At 42.7% G+C, this 25868-nt stretch overlaps 1 protein-coding gene across 1 annotated transcript in view; it reads right to left on the bottom strand.

Annotated features, from left to right (window-relative positions):
* egfra (epidermal growth factor receptor a (erythroblastic leukemia viral (v-erb-b) oncogene homolog, avian)) overlaps window positions 1-25868 on the bottom strand; it is a 39985-nt gene that overhangs the window by 5836 nt on the left and 8281 nt on the right. Inside the window, exons 2-24 of the mRNA XM_047589119.1 lie at window positions 13302-13453; window positions 12233-12419; window positions 11989-12120; window positions 11784-11852; window positions 11533-11651; window positions 11031-11172; window positions 10412-10528; window positions 9036-9162; window positions 8862-8935; window positions 8685-8772; window positions 8356-8555; window positions 8063-8195; window positions 7499-7589; window positions 6723-6880; window positions 5801-5839; window positions 5507-5651; window positions 5287-5409; window positions 4609-4707; window positions 3328-3513; window positions 2866-3021; window positions 1359-1434; window positions 362-508; window positions 8-105 (exon numbers count right to left, since the gene is read on the bottom strand). Of these exons, the coding sequence (XP_047445075.1) occupies window positions 8-105; window positions 362-508; window positions 1359-1434; window positions 2866-3021; window positions 3328-3513; window positions 4609-4707; window positions 5287-5409; window positions 5507-5651; window positions 5801-5839; window positions 6723-6880; window positions 7499-7589; window positions 8063-8195; window positions 8356-8555; window positions 8685-8772; window positions 8862-8935; window positions 9036-9162; window positions 10412-10528; window positions 11031-11172; window positions 11533-11651; window positions 11784-11852; window positions 11989-12120; window positions 12233-12419; window positions 13302-13453 (2858 nt within the window). The remainder of the gene's footprint in view (window positions 1-7; window positions 106-361; window positions 509-1358; window positions 1435-2865; window positions 3022-3327; window positions 3514-4608; window positions 4708-5286; window positions 5410-5506; window positions 5652-5800; window positions 5840-6722; window positions 6881-7498; window positions 7590-8062; window positions 8196-8355; window positions 8556-8684; window positions 8773-8861; window positions 8936-9035; window positions 9163-10411; window positions 10529-11030; window positions 11173-11532; window positions 11652-11783; window positions 11853-11988; window positions 12121-12232; window positions 12420-13301; window positions 13454-25868) is intronic.

Raw genomic sequence — 25868 nt, 5'->3', positions numbered from 1 at the left:
AACGTACCTGGATGACAAGGTAACGGGGCGGATCCCGAGCCATCTTGGTGAACTCGGCTATCAGTTCTCGGAAACGGGGCCGGCTGTCTGCATCGATCATCCAACCTGTACCGAGGCATCAGCAGTGAAAAAAAAAGTGTGAATGTTGGCTTAAAAGTGTGACACAAGCAGAATTGTACAGTGAAAGTGAGGTTTTCAGGGAACCAGTCTGCAAACAACAATCAATTCTCTGTGTTGCAAGACAAAAGAAAAGACGTTGGAACTTCCATTACTTGGAATTAACCAGTATAATAAATGCAAAAACTAAATGCCTTGTAAATTATGCGGCTCATTTTAGACATTAGCCTTCCTCCAAGCTCACATTTCACCATGATCATGTAGACATCTATGGTACAGATGGGTGGCTGCGGCAGACGCTCCCCTTTCTCCAGAACGCCGGCTATCTCGCTGGCTGGGATCCCGTCGTACGGTTTGGTCCCAAATGTCATCAGCTCCCAAACTGTTACACCTACGCCACGGAGGAAGGGGACAGCTGGTAAATGTCAGGTCTGATGAGCTGTCATTCACTTTGCTTTGCTCCCAATAAAAGAGAAAAACGAGAGTGACAGGATGTGCACTTCTCAAATATCACACAGTATCAAAATAGCTATGTTGACAAATTGGCTCTGCCTGCAAGAGTGGGAGTGAGCAGGATGCATCTCTGTGTTGGAGGAACCGAAGAAGGGAAAAGGAGGAAAGGAAGCCCGTCACTTCTGCCAGGGTCTGCTGATGCTTTTGCCATATTGAGCGGAAGGCATCTTCAAGCCCTTGGGAAGCAAAGATTTGGAAGCTGGCCCGCTCAGAAAATCTGTGCTGTGTTTGGTTTCTGCATGTGTGTGTGTACGTGTACGTGTGTGTCTGTGTGTAGGCATCTGTGCATATGTGTCCTCCCGGGCTGGAAAAACAGTTTATGTGGGTTGAGGAAATAATCTGCTCTGATGTGAAATTGTCCATCTGAGACTGCCGTTGTGTAGGTGTGTTCTACCTGTGTCTTAAATTCACAGATACTGGCAAGATGTTCTTCCTTTCATTTACCGGCTCAGCATGTTGACAAGCCTTATTAAAGTCCAAAAACAACATCTCATCGGAAACGTCAGAACGACTGTCCCCTCTCCGCCTCGCTTGCCATTAAAACACTTCATCTAGTAACGAATAAATATTTCTCCAGTGAGACTGTCACCAGTTCTCAGGAGAACAGAGGCTCAGCTGTTTTACACATCTCAAGCTACGTGAGGATTGGAGCTCACACTGGGACGTTGCATGCACTGTTCTGCCTGGTGGGGGTTAGTTCACAACTTGAAGGCCTTTTTGGGGCTTACCGTAGCTCCATACATCGCTCTGGTGAGTGTAAGTTCTGTTCAGGATAGATTCGAGAGCCATCCACTTTATCGGTACCTGTAGAGCAAAAACCACTGTTATATGAAAATGTAAGATATATGCGCACTTAATATGATGCATGGAAACGTCTGCATGTATAGTACATCACTGTGTGCATGCTGTGTGAGATATAATGCAAACCCTTGAGATATTTACCATCAAAAGCAGTCTCTTTATACACACTTAGTTACTACTACTAAGTTAATATGGCCACCAAAAAAAGTGCAGATTTAAGCGGCCTGTTCCGAGTTTAAAACGTACCTGAACTAGCGTGCAAATGTTATAATGATAATATTAAATAGCAGTAAGCCTGGTTTCATTTCCACTATTTTTTTAGTATTTATAATTTGTCTGAGTAATTTCAAGCTTTTAACGGCGATGGATGATCACAGAGACTGAGGAGAAGGTAAACACAGCTCTGTGACTGATGAGGCGATTGGGTTACAAAGCATTTTACAGGCTCATTTAAAATATTTAAAGTAGGTCGACGCTGGGATAGTTGAGCGAGGGCCTGTTACATATTGACAGACGTTGGCAGCATTTCTGGGCCCGTTAATGGGGAAAATAAGACATTTATTTCAACGCGGCACATCCGCCCCACAGAGTTACACCGCAGAATCTTCTCCCCCAGTGTCTCTATGACTCAAAGGTGTTTACACTGTCACCTAGTGGTGCACAATTGCAATATTCAAAAGCCAAAGCCAATTTTTAGTATCAAATGACTGAAAATGCTAATATTTAAAATAGACTTCAATTTAGGAAATGAAAACCAGGCACGTACAGTAAGTGATACTTTAGGAGCAGTTTGCAGGAGATGAGAAGTAGGATGGAGGACACCATCAAATAAAGAACATCACGTGAATCCTAAAATAATTTGCGGCAGAACAATAACATTCACTCTCAGGCTAAAGGTTTTCCATCCACGTCTACTCATTTATTGGAAAATAAACTGCAGCACGCTTCACTGTAGTCGGAAATTTCCATGCAGTGAAAGAAGGGAATGGCTGAAACTGAATATTTTATTTCATTATCAGGACATTTGTTTCATTATTATTATTATTATTTTATATATAATGTTCTGATATGATAATAATAGTACATCTGAGACGCGCTGCATAGGCCACCATGCAGACAAAGGCAAATGAGTGTTTTTCAGTAAGGAAAAACTGTCCCTAATGAAGTAATGATAAGAAAAGTATCAGGTACCGTGTGTGATTTCTCTTCAAACTTAGTTCACTGACGGGAACTATTTATAAAGTACACTGCTTACATAAGATGCAATCTGGAGCAAAACGAAGTGCAAAGACAGAGCTGATTTATCAGGAAGTCATCCGTCCAACGAACATTCGTAACAAATGATGCACAAATAAGATTGTTATTTTAAGGTGTATTTTTAGGCCTAATAGTTGTTACACGTGTGCAGATCCACAATCCTAGCCCCGAACCAACCTTTCCTCCATCCGCATGATACTCTTTCTCGTCTGCGTTGAGGAGTTTGGCCAGCCCGAAGTCTGTGATCTTGACATGTTGAGGAGTCTTCACCAGGACGTTTCTGGCTGCCAAGTCACGATGCACCAAGTGGCGCTCCTCCAGGTAGTTCATACCCTTTAGTCAAACAAAAGCGATGAAGTGCAGGACATTACGTAAGAGCAGCGCTTTCACTGGACGCCTGATATGTCTGGAATCGTGGAAACATTGCTTTATAAGTCACGGCATAGGGCCTAAGAGCGCTGAAATGCTCAATCCCGGACTACTTTCCACACAAAAAATGACTTCCTCTGCTGACATGCATCAGCAACACCGGAAAAAATAAAACAAAATTAAAAAAAATACCTCGCCGACATACGGCTCCAACCTACTCGTACTGAACGCACCACGTAACCCGACACCTGCGTGGGCTTCCTCGCTTACCTTGGCTATCTGCACACACCAGTTGAGCAGGTGCTGGGAGCCGATGTTGTCTTTGTTCTCCCTGACGTAGTCCAGCAGGCAGCCGTAAGGCATCAGCTGGGTTATGAGCTGCACCGTGGACGTCAGGCAGATTCCCAGCAGACGACACACGTGGGGGTGTTCCACGCTGGCCATCACATACGCTTCCTGTAACGTGCAGACGGACACATAACGTCATCTGATATTAGGAATTTAAAAAAAAAGTTTAGTTCTGCTTGGGGAAATTAATAAAAAGTGATGGATGTAAAGGCGCAAAGTAAACAAAAAGGAATTTTCCATCTTTCATGTAAATGCTGATAGAAGTCCCCACATTTATCTTCCCAGTTTAGGAAATTTGCAGAGAGTTAGGTGATGTGTTTCTTAGCAGCGGTAATACACAGCCAACTCCATTTTATTGCCTGTGAGTGGAAACTCTCAGTCATCACAAAAACGACTTAAAAGAAAAAGCCTCAGGGATAATCGGCACTGGCCGGTAATCAGCACTTCAGACTGAGCTTTATTTAGTAAGTTTCCTGTCAAGAGTCCATTAATTGCATTGCAAATATTTTCTGCATGATTATTACAGCGTCGCCATTGTTTGGTAAATAACCACTTCTCTGCCATGAGCTCTGTAATTCCGTCCCAGAGGTTTCCAAAGCATTTCATCTTTTCCCACTAAAAGACGCAAGGCAGCCCTCAGGTCACGAAGTTCAGAGGACATGTGCGTCCGCAGCGGCGTGCAGGTGCACCGTGACTGAGCAAACCACAAAAAAAAACAAAAACACACACACAGGATCTCAGATGCACATTCGTCTGCTTGGTTTCTCAGCGTGGCTCCGGGGCTGCATTTCTTTCTCAGAATACCTCAGCCTTGGATTACACACAAACGCCCACACACACTCTTCCACTGCATTAATCCCGCTTCCTATAAGAGGGTCACCATCCAGCATGACACATTACAAAGAAAACAAGTGGCCGTCAGTTTCAAACAAGATTATAAACTACAGGAGACACGCTGCAGAACTGAAACTTGGCAAAGCCTTGACAGCCACTCTCTTTGCAATAAAGCTAAAAGAAGTTACAATTACTAAAAAAAAAACAACAACAAAAGAACATATTTATATTATTACACAGGTTCATTTCCTGTCAGCAGCACACACTTATAGTAACCGAAGGAGGTTGGGAAATAACATCTCAAATGGTTTTATTTTTACTCAGTAAGCATGGAGTTTAAAAATTAACAAATTACAACAGTGAACCTACGTCCAAGATCTCTTTATTGGCTTTAGGTGATGTGGCCTCTCTCAAGACTTTGATGGCCACCGGGATCTTCACGTCCTCTCCCTCCGGAACCCACAGGCCCTGTACAGACACAGGACGTGAGTGAGTAAACCTGAATGATCACGTGAACACACACACAAGCATATGTGCAAATATCATAATCTGCCAGTTGGCTGTCTATTTCTAGTCGATACTGTGGTCCACATAAAACGTCCTCATCATCAAGGTCTAAAACTGACACGGGTCCTCATAAAGACGGAACATTTCAAGACCACACGTCTGTTTTTGTGCAGAGGAACACTGAGCTGACTTACATTCTCTCTCTGGGGATTTAACCTAACCTAAAACCAACACTAAAATAAACTGTTAACCTTGAAAAGACCAGATTTTTTGATTTTTTTTTTCCCGAGCAGGAAGATGAGGTCTGCAATGTCACTGCATAAACAGATATCCCTAGAAGTGATTTACCAAGAGCGCTGAAAGTGAGAGTGGAGTCAGTCATGCATGTGAGATCTGCCTTCTAATTGAAAAATTGACAACACATGTAAGTGAGGGAGAACACTGATGGGTGTTGGTTCTGTGGATTCGGTGCAGACGGTGCTGCTCCGGCTTCAGTAAAGCTCAGCACTGGAGCTGAATAAACCTGGAGCATGCCATTACCTTGTAGACTGTACCGAAAGCTCCCGATCCCAGCACCTTGATTTTCTTAAACTCGGGTTCCTTCAGGATCCGCAGCAGAGCCTGGTTGGGCGCCTCTCCGCTTGGAGTGAGAGGTTCAACCAGCTGCAAAGAATAATAATAATAATAATAATAATAAGAAGAAAAATAAGAAACTGTTATGTGTAAATGAATCCGGCTTGGTGTGTTCGTGCATGCTCACCTCTCTCTCTTGGAGAAGCCTGCGCATGGTCCTCTTCCTCTTGATGTGGCGTCGGCGTAGCAACACAAACACAGACAGGCCCGTGATGAGGACAGCCAGCAGACCGCCGACTACGCCGGCCGCAACCATGGAGAGACCAGTGGGACTGAAAGACAAACCGAGCTGGTTTAAGAATGCAGGTAGAAAACGGCGCACATTTGTGTATTCAGTCAACAAGGACTAATGAGGTTACCACACAAATACTCTGACTCAGGTAAAGGCTGCAGCATCTGTCAGTTGTGATACTGTATTTACCTTTTGATATGGCAGCCTTTGAGACCGGGTCCAATGCACCTGTGGGGAAAAAAAAAAAAAAAAATCAAAAGGATCGAATGTAAACCAAAATGAACGTAAAGCCTTTTTCCTGTGACGCTAAACAACACAATGCCATCAGTGTCCATCAGTGTCAATTACTCTGGCTAAACATTTCCCAACATATCTGATTTAGTTTGCCCTGGTAAAAGCATCCGAGTCCTCTCTCTAATTTGCTTCAAGCCTACGAGACTAAATACTCTGAATGGACGAATCAATCACCGGGGGTCATCCGGGGACTGTTTATTTCCACGTAGTCATGTGATGTACTTATGAAAACACCAAACTGCCGAAAAGAGATGGAAATACGGATCATATTCCTCCAAGAGCATACAGATCTGCTTTCAGTGATATTTAAAGGGTATCCCAGAACCACTTCCTTAGTTAGTCATGAGGAAACCACGGTGGCTGAATGTCAACTGTATGTCATTGCGAAGATCAAGTCTGCTTTCAGTTCTGTCGGAATCGTTATGGTTTTTGTTCTAAAAGGTTGAAAGCTGAACGCTGAAATAAATGGGAACTAATGGAGCGCTGGAAGGTATAAAATAAATATGTGAAGTCCGCGAAATCCTAGCATGCTTCGGAAAACAAGAATAAAGAATGTAGAAGACATCTTATTTGTTGTAAGTGGAACAGAATGCACTAACACAAGCAATCTTGGTCTTCTAAATGGTTCGAGTTCAATAATCTCAGCAAGAATTGCCTCATTTCGAGAGCAGACCTTCCTATCCAGCCCATGCCAAAGGAACCACAGCTGACCTTCAGGCCTGGAAAGAGGTTTTCTGCATCCCCTATTAAGACAGTTTGGCAGCGCCGAGGAACGCAGGCGCCACTTCTCAGGTCGAGTCAACAACGCGTTTTTTACCCTTGAGTGCAGTTCTTGTGGCACAGCTGGCACACTTTCATGTCGTCCGCGTACTTCCACACCAGCGTTTCGTCCTCCCCCGGCACGCCCTGGGGGCAGCGGGACACGCAGAAGAGTCCATCTTTAAAGTTGGCGCACTTCGAACAGTTTCCAGAACCCTGAAAGTTAAAAAAAAAAAAAAAAGACTCATGGTGTTTACAGCCCTACTGAAAGGAATTGTAAATATTATGTAAACCACGCTGTCTCATAGTCATTTTTCAAAGCGGGCCGCATCCGTCTTGCTCATAAAGAAGCAAACGTTAGGCAATGACAACCCGCTAACGCTGTGTGCTTTTGGTTTAGGCCGGTGAAAAAGACAATTCAGTCCTCTCATACACCTTTTGCAACAGCTGTAATTTAATAACAGCCCTAAATCCTCTTTCTTAACCGGTGTTTCTCTGCTTTTTTTTTTCTTTTTATAATAATGCCTTATATTTCCCCGTTATTTTCCAAAAAAAAGAAAAAAAAGAAGAAGCCTTAACTTGTTTTCTGTTTAAGATGGGATCATAAGAATATAAAAGAAGATATTAGATCAACAGTCACACCCCTTATTCAAAGCACAACATGCCTTGTGGCTGCACTGCATCATGGTCTGTTAACGCCGCTGTTGACGGAGTAATTGGCAGCACTGACACTGCTGGAGAGGATTTCATGCAGCGTAAGTGTTCATTTGCGCCGCTCTTTGATTTCAGACGGATGAAGTGTTTTGTTTGTAATATTAGTTTGGAGACACATACGGGCGCGCTGCAGGTTTCGGTCCCATTCATGCGCTGACACTCGGGGTGACACTCCACGCAGGTTTTATTCAGGACGGCCTCCCGCAGCTCTCTGCAAAAACAATAACAAAGCTGACAGACTGTCCCCGCTGGCTCGTCTCGTTGCAAACAGTAACATGTGAGGTGGAGTTCTCGCCCCCCCACCCCCCACCCCCCACTTTTTTTTTTTTTTTTTTTGAGGGCAGAAGTTAAATTGTAAGCATGTCAAGATTCAATGTTTGACAGAAATCTCCAAAGATAAACAGATGTGAGTGAATGTGCCATTTGTGCTACAGTGTTTGTCTTACGTCTACTGGAGATTTAACCTCAAAATACCTTGGATCGTATTTGGTCTTAGCATTTCTTTCAATAATCCCCAAACTCATCTAGTGTCACGGTCTGGAAATGCTCACTATGAAAATAGACTTTGAAGGAGCCAACTGCCGAGCACACAGATCTGAGGTTTACACTTTGTTTGTTTGTCTAAAATAAGGAACAGTACATTTCAGAGCTTAAAAGGCAGTCAAACACACAGTCCTCCCTTACCCCTCCAGGATGTTGCAGGAGTCAACACAGCTCCCATCACGGCTGTAGTCACGGCAGGCAAAACACATGTCTGGGCCAGGGCCCCAGCAGCCGTCTGTGGTACACTTCCTGTCGCAAGTGTTGTTCCTCAGAGCTGAAACCAAACATAAAAGCTCAAGGAGGGATCTTTCCCTTCACAATTATCCAATTTTGACATTAGGCTCCATGAATTAAATCAGGCTCGTGCGTAAGCAAAAGTTACAAAAACACTGATTTTTTTTTTTTTTTTTTTTTGCGGGGAAAGCTAAATTTACCACACGCGGTTGCATTGGCGTTTTCGTCAATATTCGCAGTTTGTCTATCGGATCTGAAGAGCCTCTTCCAGTGTCTTTTGTTGGTGTAGCAGAGGTTCTGGTTCTTAATGATGACCACGTCTCCATCGCTGATTTCTTTGAGCGAGCGAAGGCCCAGGTAGTCGATCCCGAGCTGAGTCATAACCACACTGCGGCTCCCACTACGCAAGGGAAAGGCGGAACAGGAAGACACGACAAAAAAAAAAAATAATTGAGAAAGATTTTATTGTAGTCTTGAATAATAATCAAACTCTTGAAAAACAAGCAGAAGATCTTTACGAGGAACATACCGTTTAGTCCTTCCTCGAATGATCTCCAGATTCTCAAAAGGACTAAGTGAGCGCATGCTCTCTGGCCAGGTTTGAATCCACAAGTAACCTGTGGCAACAAATGCTTTGTTAATTGTGAAACTGTTAAATGGGCAGTTTTATTGTGCAATGCATTGCTCAGGTCTGACGCAGCCTTACCACTAATTTCCTTAACGGTCTTAAACACATCAAGCTGTGCAGGATCCATCTTTGGCGTTTTGGTATATGTGTCTCTATAGATAATAAAACATACATGTTATTGATTAATGGTAATGGTGGTTCGCCCTCTATTGTAGTTGATATAGACTGGCACAAATGCAATTAATGACTTACCCATAAATCGACGTGTGGATGATGGCGATGTTACCATTGATTTTGGTGCAGTTCTTAAAGGAGTCAATGTTGGTTGCGTTGATAGACAAGGTGTGAGTCAGCTCTCCAGTTCCAAGTCCATTACACACTGTGAACAGTTGACGAAATAAGAACCCAGGGCTGGATGTCGTGTTCAGATGAGTTTTATCAGAAGAAACATTTGAAATATTAAAAGTAAAACAGATCATTACGCTTGTAGTGCCTTTATGGCTAATGGGAATTAGCCACATGGTGGACAGATCTATGACCAAAAACGGAATGTAATTCTACATTCATTATAATTTTTATGAATGCACAGATCAGCCATAACATTATGGGTGAACATGGGTCTAGTAACAGGATGCTGTTAGTGGGGGCTTTTGGGTCCTACGGGTTGAATGGAGATCCCTCTGCGGATCAGGCTTGTTCCAGTGCATCCCCACAGATACTTGATCAGTTTGGGATCTAGTGAATTTGGACGCCAGGTCAACACCTTGTGATATTTTCCATGTTTCTTGATTCCTAAACTAGTTTTGTGCCTGTGTCAGGCTGCATCCTGCTGGGGGTGGCTGCTGCCATCAAGGAGTGTCATTGCTATGGGGTGGGGGTGTCTGGTCTGGTCCGGGTGGGTGGTACATATCTAAGTAACATCCATGTGAATGCCAGGTCCAAAGACACTGAGGAAGCTGGAATACGCTAGCCTCCTGAGGTTACACAGACATTGCAGTTTTGCACACTTGCACATTAGCTTTAACGGTTTCACTTGGTCTAGAGGAGGTCTTTTGCATTTTTCCAACTTTGTGGTAGCAACTGTAGTTTATCCTATGTTGAGAAGGGGAGGGGTGTTTAATTGGTCGCAACCTTCATATATACTAGGCCTTTCCTTTCGAAAAGTAGGTCAGGGTGGAACTACTCACATCAGGTAACTATAAAGCCTACAAACTAAAGTTATCTGCAACGATCTATGATAATATTTAAAACACCACAATAGAATTTGTAAGTTAAATAAACCCTTTGGCATTGTGTAAAATAAACACATGCTAGCTTTCTTGCCAGGAGTTGAAAAGATTGCCAGTTGTAGCTTAGCATAAAGCAGTGCCGCTTGCTACCAAATTACTAACATTTTACTAACATTATTATATTTAACAGATGTGAGAGTCTTGAGTCTGTAGAGGCAATACCTGCTATATGCATAAATACAATAAAGTAAAAACTTAATCTGAAGATTAAGTTGCACAGCATGGATGCATTTGTCACAGACATGACCATGTTAGTTTAGATCCACCACTACAGACAGTATTTTTGCACATGGTACGAAATGTGTCTCCAGGTTGCACAATAGCAGCTTAACCTCCTACCTTTTGGACACAGTCCATCGCATTTGGCACACTTCCTGATTCCTCCTTCGTCCACTTCGTATGTGTTGCCGCTGCACGTCCGCACACAGGCTCCGTGATCAGTCACAACATAATTATCTGGGAAGATTGCAAAAATATACACTGCTTCATTTCATATTCCCACCAAACTCATAAGGTAGACTCTCGATATGACAAACGATGTGGAAACAGAAAGTACAAACACAACTGAACATAAAAATGTAAACGTGCCTTTTGTCATTAATAAATGTTAGTTATACTACCAGTGTGACTAAGGGTAGGTCATACAGAGACAGACCTGTGTAAGTTAAACTCATAAAGGGCAGTTGTTGCATTAACACACCCTGAAACTCAATCATTTTCTTTCCTCGTTTATACAGTTTATAATTAAACTTGGACAAACTGTAACCACCGAATGTCTAACAAGCCTGAAGGACAGCCTGGACACGTGTTCAGAATACCTCGACGAGAAAAAAACAACTTTTATTTAGCTTGACTGTACGTGCTTTTATGTAAGGTAATAAATATATATGTGTCTATAAGGACTAAAAGTTCAATAAAAACTGCCTGAACCACTTCCTTCATTTACGGCCGTTCTTACGTGGGCAGCTTTTGACACAGGTGGCCCCGAAGTTGTACTTTCCGTGCGGGTTAGGGACCAACTGGTGCAGGTTGGGGTCGTAGCGCAGGAGGCGCGGGCAGGAGTCCTTACACACCCCATCATCCTGGAAGTCCCGACAGGCCTGCAGCACAAACAACAGCCATCTAGTACACTGGGACCAAAACAGAGCCCCACGCTAATGATAACACTGCATTCCTCTATCACAGCCTTGGCTTAAGCCTCCGAGCTGCACAGAGAGCGAGAGCAGACGCTGCGAACGCGGCACTGCCAAGCGAAAGATTTAATCAGCAGTTACACGTCTCTTTGGTACTGAAACCAATAACAATACTTCTGATCATAAAAACAGATGCTGCTGAGCGAGGGCTTTGTTTAGTTGGAGGATTCTCATCTAGATTTAAAGGAGTAGTATGAAATATTAAGAGGATTTCTGTCTTCATTACTCCCGGCCCCCGTACGATGCATGAAGGTGCTTTCGTCTCACCAGACAGTCGGTGGGTCTCGGCCCAGTGCAACCTGCAGCGCAGTGCTCGTTGCAGCAGTCACTTGGCGAAGGCCCTTTGCATCTCTTAGAGCACTGCTGTGCACAGTTCAGCTTTGTTACTGGAGAGGAGGAAAGCACAAAATTCAGCGGAATGATCTGCAAGCAATTTCTCCATGGAGAATGTGGATCGTAACAGTGTGCCAAAAAATGCTGATTTCGTAAGAAGAAAATTAAAACAGAGCTGAGCTTACAGGTCTGGCAGTTCTGAGGACCCGGTGCCCAACATGAACCATTGAAGCAGCTCGAGTCACAGTTTCTACCTGTATAGGCAGATGACAAGGAACATTGCAGAATGTTTAGGCTACGCCCTTTAAACAGACACACATCAACAGGTACATGAACAGTTTGTTATTGTTTTTCATTCTTTGCCGTGTGCTGTGAAAGGTATTTACTTACAGAGGGGATTGTTGCTAGCCATCGGGAGCTCCATGTTGGTTTTGTTGTCAGCATTGACAATATCATGCCACTGTATTGTTTCCACATTGCATAGCTGGTTGTTCCCAAACTTTACACCTCCTTTGAGTATTTCTGCAAAAGAAACGGTTGTGTGAATTTGATAAACTAACACTAGGTACATTTGACTATAGTTTAGATGTTTTGTAGTTTAAAGTGGTATAAAGTCATTAGGAAGTGGACTTACCTGTCAGGTTGGTCAGAAGAAGCTCTTTGGTGCCCTGACCTGTAGTTTTGTCATAATTGGCGAGGACAGACAGTGCAAAGCCTCCCTCATAGAGGGAATGACCTCGAATGATGCGCAGGTTCTGCAGAGGAATCCTGGATGCTGTGTTGAGGGCAATCAAGACATAGCCTCCCACCTCTTCAATAGACTGTGGAACACAACAAAATAGAAGGAAAACCTGGCTGTCAACTAAAGAAGCCAATGTGCAAAACAATAAGTAAAACTGAATTAAATCTTAACCTTTTTTTTTTAATATAAACCAAACTTGCAAAAACTTGTGTGGGTATAACTCAGCTTTGTCACCTGTTCATGCAAATTAGCAGATAAAATCATGTTTACCCAAAACATGCACACAATGGTTGAATTAGTAGTTACTTCAGCCCTGCTGGCAGGCCTCCATCGCACACTGCACACAAGCCAACAGTTGAGCCAATAAAATGGCTAAGGCTGTATTGAAGCAGCTTAATAAGTGATTTCCACAAGGAAAAAAAACAAGAAGGAGACTTTTATTGGCCTATTGGCACAACTCAAACCATCCCTCATCCGGTATTTGAAAGCTTGACTTGTGCCACTGTCCAAAGAGAAACGTCAGTGTGACACGAAATGTGATTTTGCGTAAGATTTACGTCATGTAAGACATAATCCTCACTTTCAGTGGTAACAAACCCTTGGAACCGCCGCATGTTATTCTGAGTTTGTATGTGCAAGGCTGCATGTGAGTGTGTGTGGTCCCTCGTCACATTTGCCCAGCGTTCAAAGCTTGTCGGCACAGCTGGGGTTAGAGGAAACCTCCAACCAGAGCATTATAAACATAGTAAATCACGACGCAGCGCACACTCGCTCTCAACTGATCTTAATTATGTGAACTGAAGCAAAAGGAGCAGTGAAGAGCTTGCAGAGATATCTTGGGACAGACTACTTGGTAAACTGACATCAAACCACCGAAGACACAACTAAAAATAATAGGAACCTTCCCTTATCTGTCATGTGCATCTTTAGCCTCCACTGTTAATAACCGAGCAGATCTTACCCTGAGGAAGGAGAGGTCACGGTGCTCCTCCATGTAGGTGACCTCCAGGTTCTCCAGGACCACGGTGCAGTTGCTGTAGGTCTTTACCATGTTCAGGTAGTGGTCTTCTTTGGAGCCCAGAAGGTTGAGACGGTTGGTGATACCTTGGCATACTACGAGACAGACCAAAAATAATCATTTCAGTGTTCCTCAGTCACGGTCTGGTGTCATCCCAAAGCCCACGGCGCTATCAGAGAGAAGGGTTCACCGCTTATGTAATCCACTGTCTCAGTTTGCGACTTTCTGTGCGTGTGTCTTTGAGCGTAAATTTAGTCTGCCGAGTCATAGCTTGGCCAGCTTTCATGTGAAAATAACCAATCCGGGATGAATCTACAATAGGAATTACAAAGCAAGCGAGATGGCTGTGTTTTTACTGGCAGAAGCATCAATCTTTCCACCTCCGTGGAGGCTAGTTAAAACAACCGCTGTGATCAGCATCTCCAGGCCCGTTGTGGTATTTAAGAGAAACGTTTTGGCGTGTCACAGTTTCCATGCGAGTTGCGAGTGCTTTACTTGGTTTAACTTCAGATCCCTCAAATCTCATAATTATTATCAGTCTCTAGTTTAATCATATCTGATTTCAGGAGAAAAAAAAATAAATGAATAAATAACAACTTAGGGCTTAAAGAAAGTGCTGATCAGTTCACTTTTGAGTTTTCCGTCCCATTAAGAACTAACCCATTGATAACAGGCTAGCTCGTCTGGTATTACACAATAAAGCAATGAAGAAACTAGAGGCTTTTTCCTGAATGAATGTAAAGGAAGAATGTGCGTCTGGAGAGAACAAGTCATCTTCCCGTGTGCATGTCCAGTCACCTCGAGCTGGTCGGACAGGTTCTGACTGGCACTGGAGATGGAGTCAGCTGTGTCGAATACCTTGTCACCCTTCACGCAAATGCTCACACATAAAACCAAGTAATGTTATTTTTGTCTTCTTTGAAGTTGCTGATTATGATTTGGGTTGTAGGTCCAGAAAAAAACTTAAGATTCCTCCTGGCGTTCATTAGAAATCACAGTGCCGGTGGGATGTCTGGGCCACATTCCAAAATGTGTCTGTGCTTGACTGTACAGGAAGACAAACCATGTGCGCTAAATTCCTAGACACACCTCACACAAACACACACAACATAAAACACGCATGTCCGTACACTTGCACCAAGATTCGTCTGATTTGCTTGTCTGAAGAAAGACATGCCAACCTCCAGCTCAGTCACAATATCATCAAAAGCCAAATTATGCTTTTTTTCCCTCCCACTTGTGCTTTTTACTCTTGTTGTTGCGTTGCCTGCCCACAGACACACACACACCGACAGCGAGAGGAACCTAATCAGTGAGAATTAGACGCAAACAGCTGTCTACCACCCTCCCTCTTCTTCCTCCTCATTAGTTTGTCCCTAAGGGATCTCCCTGACATGAACCCTGCAGTCCAGGAGCCTAACGCCCCGGCCACAGAGGCAGACGAGCAAAAAGCAAGTTGACTGTTTTAATTAGAAGAGCCATGTGAGATGTAATTAGCCCCCTAATTATTACCAAGACTGCAGAAACAAACTGTAATAAACAAAAAGGTTGCCGCGAGTTTGCAGCTGTGAAAATTAATAAATCTGATTTTCCACATGAAAGTTTGTGATTACGCTTCGTTTGTTTTGTTGTTAGGCCACGTAGATTAAATACAAGCCAGGCTTTGTCAGTGTTGAGTTATTAAAGCATACCTGGCTATTATTTAGAAATCCAGAAGGTATGATTTTCAATGCTGTCAAAAAATACAAATGCCTCTCTAAGTATTAAAGTGAAAATGACTTTCTTTTGTTGAGGCGACATATTGTAGCTACAGCAGCAGACAAAAGGTCGGCCTCTTCTAGCGGATCAGGCAACTGCGCGGGGAATGGCAGGCTCAGGGCTGTTACGGTTACTTTTTTTAGCTGGTAGCGCTGGTGCTAGCAAGTTAAAAATTTTAGTAGCCCGAAGAAAAAAAATCACACAGGTGGACAGTTAACGTGTGTATTTGGAAAATTACTTTGATACTGATAAGAAATTCAGAAACATTGTTTAACTATCGTTCGAAACGTCGCTACGTTTAAATACGATGATGAACCGCTCAGGCTGTTAGGCGTGTCGGTAAGGTCAGAATGTCCCGCTACGTTCGTCTCACAGTAACACCAACAGCAGCAAGTTTATCTTCTCAAGCAGAAATCTGTGCTTTGTTTCTCCAAGAAGCATGCACCTTGAGTCACCACCCATCGTCAACAGACAACGGAGCGTTATTTGTGTCTATTGCACCATTTCATATGGCTAACATTAACATGCTAAAAAGGGAACAACAAAACACAAGTGCAGCGTCGCGCAACCTCAACAGACTTGCCAATTGCCCGTCACCCTTTGAGTCCTATTCTCTACTTTTAACTCCATATATGTAGGCTAATACATATTTCTCTACGCACAGAATGATTTTTTAGTAGCAAATGCGACGGAAGTTGTCGCAACATATCTTTACATATTACTCATTGTCCACATGTTCTTATTGTCGTCATCCTCAATTAAGATGTGTCAGTATCCGTGGAAGCCATAAATGTCACCGGAACACCAAACAAGTATCTGTAGAGCAAATAAATACCTTCCTATAAGTGTTTCGAAGTATGGGACATGCCCAATATAATAAATGCATATCTCCCACACTGCTACTTGTTAATAATTACGATGAGGCAATTAAGGCCAAGGAACGTCGGCAATAAAGGCTTAACAAACCTCAACCAACTGAAGCTTTGAGTGCCAAACAAAGAAGGGAAAATAAATTAAATCTGTTGATTGTTCAAGCAAGCAGCCACGCTAAACATTCTCCTTGTCCAGTTGTGGATTTCGTAATTTTGTTGCAGGTGGTAAATGACCTGATAGGACCATAAACTGACTTCCTCATCTGGGAGCAACACAGGGGAAAGAAACGCAGTCAGGCGATATACGAGTTAAATCTTAAAGATGGTTTCATAACTCAGTCCGGATTGTATCTATTAATTTCCTCCTTAAACACACACAGCCTTTCTCATATGAAAATTACTCACGTGCAGTATGTCTGACAATTTGCACAGCTTGTGCTGAAACAGATGACCCACCATGAGTAAAAAGTACGTGCAGGAGGGGAATTACTGGGATCCTGTGTTTTTTTCCACGAAGCCTGACTCAACTTGGCTTTTCATTTTTCAAACATGCAACACAACTTGCTGTCTGTAGTCTGTTAAGACGCAAGGGCAAGGGTTGGGTTTCCAGTGACGTAACTGATACTGTGACAGAGACTAATTACCGATTGCTTCACTTAGACCAGCTGTATTGTCGTCACAAAGTGTCCAGGAGGCAACTCCAGCAGAAAGGAGTGGCAGGTCTGGTATATCTCTGCCTCAGCGCAGATCTATGCATGTGCATGCACCGTGCGAATGTGTCATGCATGCGAGTGTGCAATGGTGTGAGGAGCACAAAAAATTCCCTGGATAGAGCTGTGTCGATCGGCAACCAGTCAGAGCCAAACAAAAGACTCGATAAACCCGATCATTAGTCATCTAAGCTTGTTGCAATGTGCGGTCGCATATCACTCTTTTGATGTTTACTTGGGGACTAGTGCTGGAAGTCAAGGGTGTGTGGGTAGATATTTGTTTCTTGAGGCTACGGGATCGGCACAACTACAGAAAAAGAAACTGCCTTAGCTTATTATGTGTGATATTCAGCTCATTGTTCGAGTCCAAAGAAAGTGTTTATCCATGAAGTAAATATAGCAGATGCATCCCTCTGTGTCTTTCAAATAAATACCACACTGAAGCTAAGTATTCACATGCCAGTTGCTGAAGTGAAAGGCAGAGAAAACAAGTATTTCTCTCTTTGAGCTGGAAATTGAGGATAATTACTCAATCTTACCATCAAAAGCTTTAAAAGTGTGTTTCAGGTGAACTCTAAGAATTTAAATAGTGCACGTAAAGTGCAAAATCACTGGATAACCGTGCAGTAGGCTGCCCTCCAATACACAGAACCACCCACTAAAATGTAATAAAATTTTGCATTTATGCTAAAACAGCACCCTTGCAACATTATCTCTCAGTAGAATACTCATATGTACTCTGGAGTAAAGATTAGATTAGATTGGTTGATAACACTTTCTTGCCCGTGTAGCAAATGAAAGCATATCGTGAGCGGACAGTTTCTTGAGCTCAAAACATGCAAAATTTCCCTTTAGAGCCGTCAAACAATTGAAAAAATTTATCAGATTAATTACAGGGTTGCTGTGGATTAATTTCGATTAAATATCGTTCCTTTTTTTAATTTATATTAATCGCGTTTCATTTTGCATGAGAAAACAGACTCAAGAAAGAAGGGAATATATTATATGCACTTAACATGTGTATTAAACACCAACAGTTTCAACAATAAAACTTGAAACAACTTAAAAGCTTTTGTGGCCCTGTTCCTTCTCTTTCAGCAGCTACTAAGACAAACTAACTAGTTGTCCAAGAGGAGATCTGACCACTTCTTATTTACAATGTTGCCTGCAACTGAGAATAGTGTCTCACATGGAACAGTGGTTGAAGGAGTGGCCAGACATTTGCCAGATATTTGCAAACCAGCATTGTCTTGGTTTGTCTCAAGCTAGGCAACGCATTAGCCGAAATGCTAACAGACTAACTTATGCTTCGCATTAATGTGGTATTTTAATCTGAAAGTGCTTCGGTGAAAATAAAACTCGGAATGTGCAAAATACTTGATGTCAGTCAATGATGGATTAATTGCACAAAAATTTTTCAACAGCTTAATCACGATGATGGATTAATCCGCATTAACGCGTTAACATTGACCCTACTACCCTTAAGAACCTTCTTAAATGTAACATTTACTGAAGGGCTGATGTATTAAATTACAATTTGAGCAAACATTTGTGTTAGTCAGTCTATGCCCTTTATTACAAAAGCCATCTGGCTACCAAACATTAAAACATAAACCTTGGGACTTTAAAGATGACAACTTGGTAATGATATTTTGGGGAGAAAAGGGGAGACCAAATGCCAGCAGGGTAGAAAACCAACATTACGTCAGACAATTCGCAGTAAACATTTCAGACACGTTAACCAAACAGATCAAGTTTACAATGTTAAGTACCAAAACTAGCCAAAGGAAAAAAAGTCAAAGTCTGCAATAAATTCACATTTTGAGGTCTCATTTACATGTTTGGATGAAACTTTGTTGATTTTTTTTTCCTCGTTTGAAGAAACAGCGAGCATACGCAAAACCAAACTTTCCAGCAATAACATCTGAAACCGGTCTAATGGTTTGCTTTGGCGCAGCGAGCCATCCACCATACATTTAAATCATCACGCTTTGTACCTTTCTGCAGACAACAGAAACGGCCCTGCCGCTTTCTCTTCCTCTCATTCACTACCTGCAATTAAATTACGCTGTGTCCAGAGTCTGATAATGACATTATCTGAAAACTTACACAAGATTAAACGGAGCTAACAATGCTAACTGACAGGACATGTTTATTTCTCTCTCCAAGTCAACAGCATTACGGCAAAGGCTCTTGCGTAACTCGATCTGCAGTGTTCCTCCGCTGATAACAAATCAATGCCATGATTAATTCCCTTATTTAGAGCTAATTCATAGTTAACCCCCTCATATGTCTTTTCCAGTGAATCGTAAGATGGTGGTGATATGAGGAAAAACACACACACACAAACACACAATCTTTTATCTGCCTTAGTTAAGTTGTGGCTCTTTGTGGTTGCAGTGAACCAAGCTTCCAAATGTTCAGATTTCAGGAAAGTATAAATCCTCTAATTCCCCATTAACAGTGAGTGAAGACGGAGGGGAAAAAAGGACATTTATTTGATATTTTTAGTGCATTCAGCTCAAACTTCCTCATCTTATATTTTCTGGCTGGCTCAATGTGTACTCTGTGGTGGTGTGATAAATGCATATAAACAGACTTTGTAGTACAGACTTTAAGAATTCCCGATATCCTGTCCTCTGTTCAGGGGAAATGCAATCTTCCTCTGCGTGGGAGATACATCAATCCCTTAGAGAAAACATCTTGGGGCCTCAAAGAAGGAAAAAAAAAAAAAAGGCGCTTGTGAGGACTGGAGGATACCCCCCCACACACACGCACCCTCTCATTCCCTTCACCCCCCCTCATCCCAACACACACACTTTCCTTTCCCCATCTCCAGTGAATACAAGAACACAAGGCCCTCTGACATCTCAGGAAGTTGATCTTTGCACAGGGTCAGCTCGGATGGCTACTCTTCTGTGCTGAACCAGATGGTAGCTGGCTGTCTCAGAGGGAGGAGGACACAGGGACGGCTTAAATCAAACTTAACGTACTATTAAAAGAAGGGAAAGAGGAAAGGAAACCAGAAAGAAAGAGTCAGGAGGGTTGCGGTTTAGCTAACCGAGATGTGGGACATCGCAGCCGGCCACGGGGTCAAACTGTGGGTGTTAAAGCCTCACACTTGATGTATGAACATGGGTGACCTTTCCCTTAAGGCTAACAAAGGGGACAAAACATGGGAGTGGAAAGCTGCAGAACACAAGAACACGAAGCATCCAACTGAGCACATCACGTCCTCTCAGCGGTTCCAACCCAGTGACTACACTCAGTTGGCCCGGCTCGAGTTTGAGCGCAGTATATGAAGTTTAGTCTGTTAAAAGCTCAGCAAAGTGACCAAATAAAGACCAAAAAGGCAAATGTTTACTCTCCGCTGCTGATGAGTGCTCTCTACCAGTCAGTGAGACACTCCAGATACCTGTGGCTGGGCCCATGATAATGTTTACTCTCAATCTCAACGTGAGGAAACCGTGGATTTAGATTCTGCACAAACACAGGAAAAAATATGTATACTCGCACTCCTGCATACTGTGATCAGCATTTTCTAAGGGAGATGTCCACAATAATGCCTAGTTTTTAAAAAAAACAGAACCGGTTTCAATCTTTAGATCACTGACACACAAGTGTAATGGAGATTAATGAAATTTTGTCCGTGTTGCTAACAACACTAAAGAATGAGTGATCGGTCAGCGCCAGTGGACGTTCCAGGCTCCGGTTGCCTCTGTAATCCTCTTCTATGTTTTCCAACCCCGAATGTTGCTGTGTGAAACAAGCAGAGCATAAAATTTCTGCTTGCGTGTTGATGGAGGAACACTGGATTCACCCGATGCTCCCAGACGGATATGTAAGCTCAGTGTTTCTTGGCGATAGCATCTGGGAGCTCTGTGTTACGTCAATTAACTGTATCCGTCACTCCCATTTGTTTCTTGGCCTCAGCCGTGTCACCTCAACTTGGTGCTGATTCACTTCATATTGGCGTAGGGTCATTGCTACGACAGTAAACTGTCTGTTTTATTAAGATTTTATGGTCGCCACATCACCGGTAGTCACTTTCCTGGGTATTTAGAAAACGGAAACAGTCCCAATAAAAATTGTGAATTATCTCCAGTAACTAGGGTGCTGCTTCTCATTATTACCAAGGTGCAGCTTAAAATGGGTCAGATCACCATGTGGGATGGAAAAGAGATGGCTGGTGTGCCGCACTCACAGAGAAATGTCACGCAACATTGCGCCACCCGTCAGCTCCCGGGAGGGTTTAGTGTCTTTTAGAGCATTGTTTTGGTTTCTTGGTCCAAATAAGATCATAGTGTGTCAGATTGTTGGTTCTTGTGTTATTCTTTAAGTGTTTGTTTTTTCAAAGCTATGGACGTCATATTTGTCTAGACCATATATATACATATATATATATATATATATATATATATATAAATTTCTTTAAATACATATTAATATGAATCCAACATATTTTAGTAAAGGGATAAGGAATAGCTTCATATTGAATGCAAAATGATAATAATAATAATAATAATGATGTGTATTTATAAAAAGGGAAAATTTAATAAAGAACACATATAGTAGGTAGTGGGTCCCTACTTAATCAGTTTGGGGGTTCTTGGCCTGAAAAACATTGAGGACCCCCAGGCAAGACGTAGAGATTTACAAAACTGAGCAAGTGGGAAAATAAAACCACAACCATGGGATAATGTATGTTTTTTTTGTTCTTGTTTTTTTTTTTTAATCATTTAGTATGTGGAGCCTGCTTTACAAGAGAATCTTTAATTATCATCATTATCATTTAAGCTGCTGCCTTGAATAACCAACACACTGCACATTTATCTCCATAGTCAATGATGTATTCATCACCCGGCGGCAATACCCACGACAGAAGAGATAAATAACTCATAAATTATAGACGACAGATTGAAAAAGGCACAAATGACTGCGCACCAAGTTGATTTACTAGAGTTAGTTAAACACAGCTGCGCTCGTTTCACTCTCAGGCTGCAGCGCACATACAACGGGACCATCTGAGTGTCCCGGATAATCGGTTAATAATTTTAATCAGGTGACTCTCCCTCTTGCCTCTGAAGTCATTAGGCAAAGTCCCACTTAAAGCACACAACGTCCCACCCCTTTACCCAAAACTCACAACCCACCCCATTAACTCTAATAAGGCACCACCATTCCCTAACATTCCACATTCAAACCACTTCCTCTTTAACGTCCAGACATTCTCCCTATTGAGGGAAATTCTAGCCAAGACCCCCCCCCCCCCCAGTCCCCCCCAACCCTCCACACCTCCCCTTTTCTTCCTCTTTCTCCTTCCCTGTTAAAACTATACTCCTCTTCAATCCCACAGGAAGCCGGAGAGGAAGACTGGAGAGGGAGTGGGCGGTGAGCATACTGCTGCTAACTCACTGTTCAATGCCCCCACCACCACCACCTCCCCCACCTCCCTCCCATCAATGAGCCATGCCTGGAAAAGAGGAGCAGAGTAAGAAAGAAAGAGAGGAAAAAAAAGACAAACAACCACCACAACCAAAGAAACCCACACATTTCACACATCATTCCTGCAAGAGAAAGCAGCTGTGTGTCGGGAATCCCCTGTTGGTTTAAGCATTCCCAAAACTGAGCAGCAGGCCCAGGTTGAAACACCTCAACACTGGGTCTCCTCACTTCATCTAAACAAAGGAGATAGACGCTTCTTGCGGCGGCCTTTCTGCTTAAGGACTTTCTTATTTTTAGCCCGATTGCTGACAGACTTGTTTCTGTGTGGATCTAACTGCAGCGCTCCCTGCCAACAACTCTGTTACTGCCTTAGTCACGTCTGTAGCAACTCGGCTCTCGGCTGGATTCTTTGCGGAGTGACCCCATAAAAGGAATATTCTCCCAAAGCCCCAGGGTTTGCGTTTACTCTGTTGCTCAGCTGTTACTCACCATTTCAACCTTAGCTTTACCCATCAGCAAGCCTTTAAATCCGATGATGAGTAGTTTCTTCCTCATCCGCACAGAGTAGGAGTCAGGGACAAAAAGAGCTCAGGGGATACGTCTCTACGGCCAAGGAGCTCTCGTCATTTTCAACACTGTGAAAGGGTTTTAGGTTATATGTCGCGTTGTACTCGCCAAAAAAGCGTGACCGATTTAATTTACACCGGAGATCGGAAGAACCTAGCTGCGTCTTCCTGATGACACATCAAACTGAAATGTTTGAAATGCTTCAGGGTACCACTGCCAAGTCCATGGGGCCCGGGAGTGCTGTAGTATTTTGACTTCACAATAGTGCGCCAAACAGAGAGACAGAAAACGGCGCTGGTTTTTCATCTAACACCTCTCCCCAAAGCCCACGGCTCAGATTTCGTCCATTGTTAACACGTGGGGCGTTATCCTGTTCCTGACTAAAAAAGAACATCACACACGGGTAACGCGGCTCCAAAACAATGTCCAGAGCTTGCTTAAGATGATTATGACTGAAGAGGGTGGTTGTTTCAAGGCCACCCCCTCACTGCGCAGACACAGAGAGGCTTTTACACAACCTGAGGCCTGGCTGCTTTGCGTCAGCCATCAAAGGCATGAGACTTGGCAGACTAGACGCTTCTTTCGCTATCAGCTACACCGCTGAACACAAGGACCCTGGCTCAGAAAACACACACTAAAAACTCTCATGACCAATCCGGAGAGTGGACAATCCGTGTCAGGATACCAAACCTTTCCAACAGTGAAAGCAATTTACTTTTCATCTACAGGAAAAACTGGATCCCTAACTCTGTGAAAGCCTTCGACTTGCAGAGAGAAAATATAAACTAATGTCAATGAGATGATTATATTGGTATTTGGTGAGATATATTTTTAGTTTATATCCACACTGCCATTAAAAATACTTTAAACTGTAGGTTAATTCCTAAACCTTGGAAACAGTAGTCGGCAAATAACAAAAACCTTCATCACAAGGTTAATTCAAAGGTTGGATCCTAATTTTTTTACATGTATTTCTGCTGTGTGACCACCACTGTTTCAAGAAACAAAGAATGAATGAGAGGCGCCTTCAGAATGATCAAAAAAGAAAACAAAAAGAAACTTTCTGGAGAGAAAGACCGTTTGACATGAATGAAAGCTCCAGAGCCCGACTATTTCCACGGTCCACAATAGATTTTTAGCCCTAACAATGACAAGAGTTCTCTGGAGTTGGGGGGGAAAAGAAAAAAAAGAAACAGGAAACTCTAAACATCTATCATTCCATTATAACCTCCATGTTGAAAGAATTGAAGAGGACGTGTAAAATGATCAATAGCTCCAGTGTTGCTGCTCGGCCATGTGGTGAAACACTTTTGTCCATTCTGAACATGATTTAAACAGCTCAGCAGATGTACAGTAATCACGTTTCCAGCCCTAAATCCTGCATCCCAGTCTGGAAGCTTTATCAATCAACCATTTGCAACTCAGGATAAATCTTGGACGATGCAGTTCACTTTAGTTCTTGTCCAAAATAGAAATTCTACTCCATAAGAAACCAGAATAGCATAACATGCATTGGAAAAAAGTAAATGGTAAAAGTAAAGGTAAATGTGATTACCGATTCCTGTTCAGCATTTATGGCTTGAGTGGAACTTAAATTAATTTGGTTGTTTGTGCATCCTCTGACCTGGAAACCCAATGAGGTTTTGGTAAAGCTTTTGTAAATCGTCTCGATTCCCGATTACTGCAATAATACTCAGATAGAAACTAAACAAGTGGATTCATATTAAAAAAAAAAAAAAACTCAGACGGCGGCTTAATCAGCTCAGGAAGAGGTTGTTGATGTAGTGGATATACTGCAGGTCCAGAGGGCTAATCCTTACTTCCTGGCAGTGACCCAGCTATGCACTCCAGGGTATTTCTACCGTACCCATTCTCCACCTAGCCACACTGCTATCAGGCTGAAGTGGTCTGTTGTGTAAAGTGAAAGTAGAAGTAGACATCGATCATTTATCTGTGATGCTTTAAGTGAGACAGGGCTGTAATATGATATCTGAATAGATAAATACTTAATAAATGTGCCCTTGACTAATGGTCTAGTGGCCAATCATGCAATAACTGTTGAACCGTTTTATGGCAGTGATGCAAACAGAATTCCCGTTTTTCCCTTTTGTTTTTTTTTTTTCTTTACGAGCCCCTGGCTTCAATTATGAAAACATGCAGTAATGAAGATGTTCCGCTCAAAGTCCCACCAGGAAATTAATTCTGAGCTCAACGTAACATTGGTGCTGTTGAAACTTACCAGGCAATTAGAAAAGGTACCACACAAGGGACGTCGTGCATATTATTCTTTAGTGCTGCAGGAGTTAAACAAATCACGGATCAACACTGTAGGCCAGCCCTGCCAGTGCTACAACATTATGAACAATACTGCGAGCTCATCTATAAATGGCTGCGATAAACTGTGTTTTACGATGCTAATGAAATCCCTGAGAGGCGATGTTGGCTTGTAAAACGCTGGAACCGAAGCAGGAGAAGAGCTGACATCTTCTTTTTTCCCTCGCAACACACCCTGCCACAGTACAATGGCGAGCGGCCCTATCATCATTGATGTTGTAATTCAGACGGAGCTTTGTCATAAGGTGGAACGTTTCTTATTTACTCGCCCAAATTATACTTAAGTGCCATCAGGGGATTACCCTACTATTTGGAGATAAACCTCCTGTATACAAAACGACTCAATCAAGAACTTAGGGCTTTTATCCTCGCCTGCAGTGCAGCTCCTCTGATTGCCATTTCTTTCGGTTCCTTTGACCACCAATGCCTTGCGGACTGATTGGAACGAACCGTTGTTTGGATATCCTTGTATACACTTATTCTAGGGCTAACTGCAAAATTAGCTTTGGAACTGATACAGCCATTTAAGGCTTCCAGAGGAGGAATCTTAATAACTTTGGTTATTCGCTGACTTTTTCCCCTGGAGTGTGGTCGTGATGGATGACATCTGTGGTGGTGAAAGAAAACGACTTTTGCGGATCCCTTAAAATTTTAACCGACATCTTTTATGCTAAACAAATACTACTCGGACAATTAAAATCTTGCCAACAAGCTCTGCACATTCATACGTGTATGATGACATATATTATTACTGAGACTACATTATCAAAGCATGTTGCCAGTACAGTAGTACTAACAGACAGCTCCACAGTTCTACTGTTCAC

This window comes from Mugil cephalus, chromosome 7 (genome assembly GCF_022458985.1).
Source record: "Mugil cephalus isolate CIBA_MC_2020 chromosome 7, CIBA_Mcephalus_1.1, whole genome shotgun sequence".
NCBI classification, from domain to species: domain Eukaryota; kingdom Metazoa; phylum Chordata; class Actinopteri; order Mugiliformes; family Mugilidae; genus Mugil; species Mugil cephalus.
The sequence above is the reverse complement of the archived record's forward strand: the minus strand, read 5'-3'. Positions and strand labels throughout refer to the sequence as shown.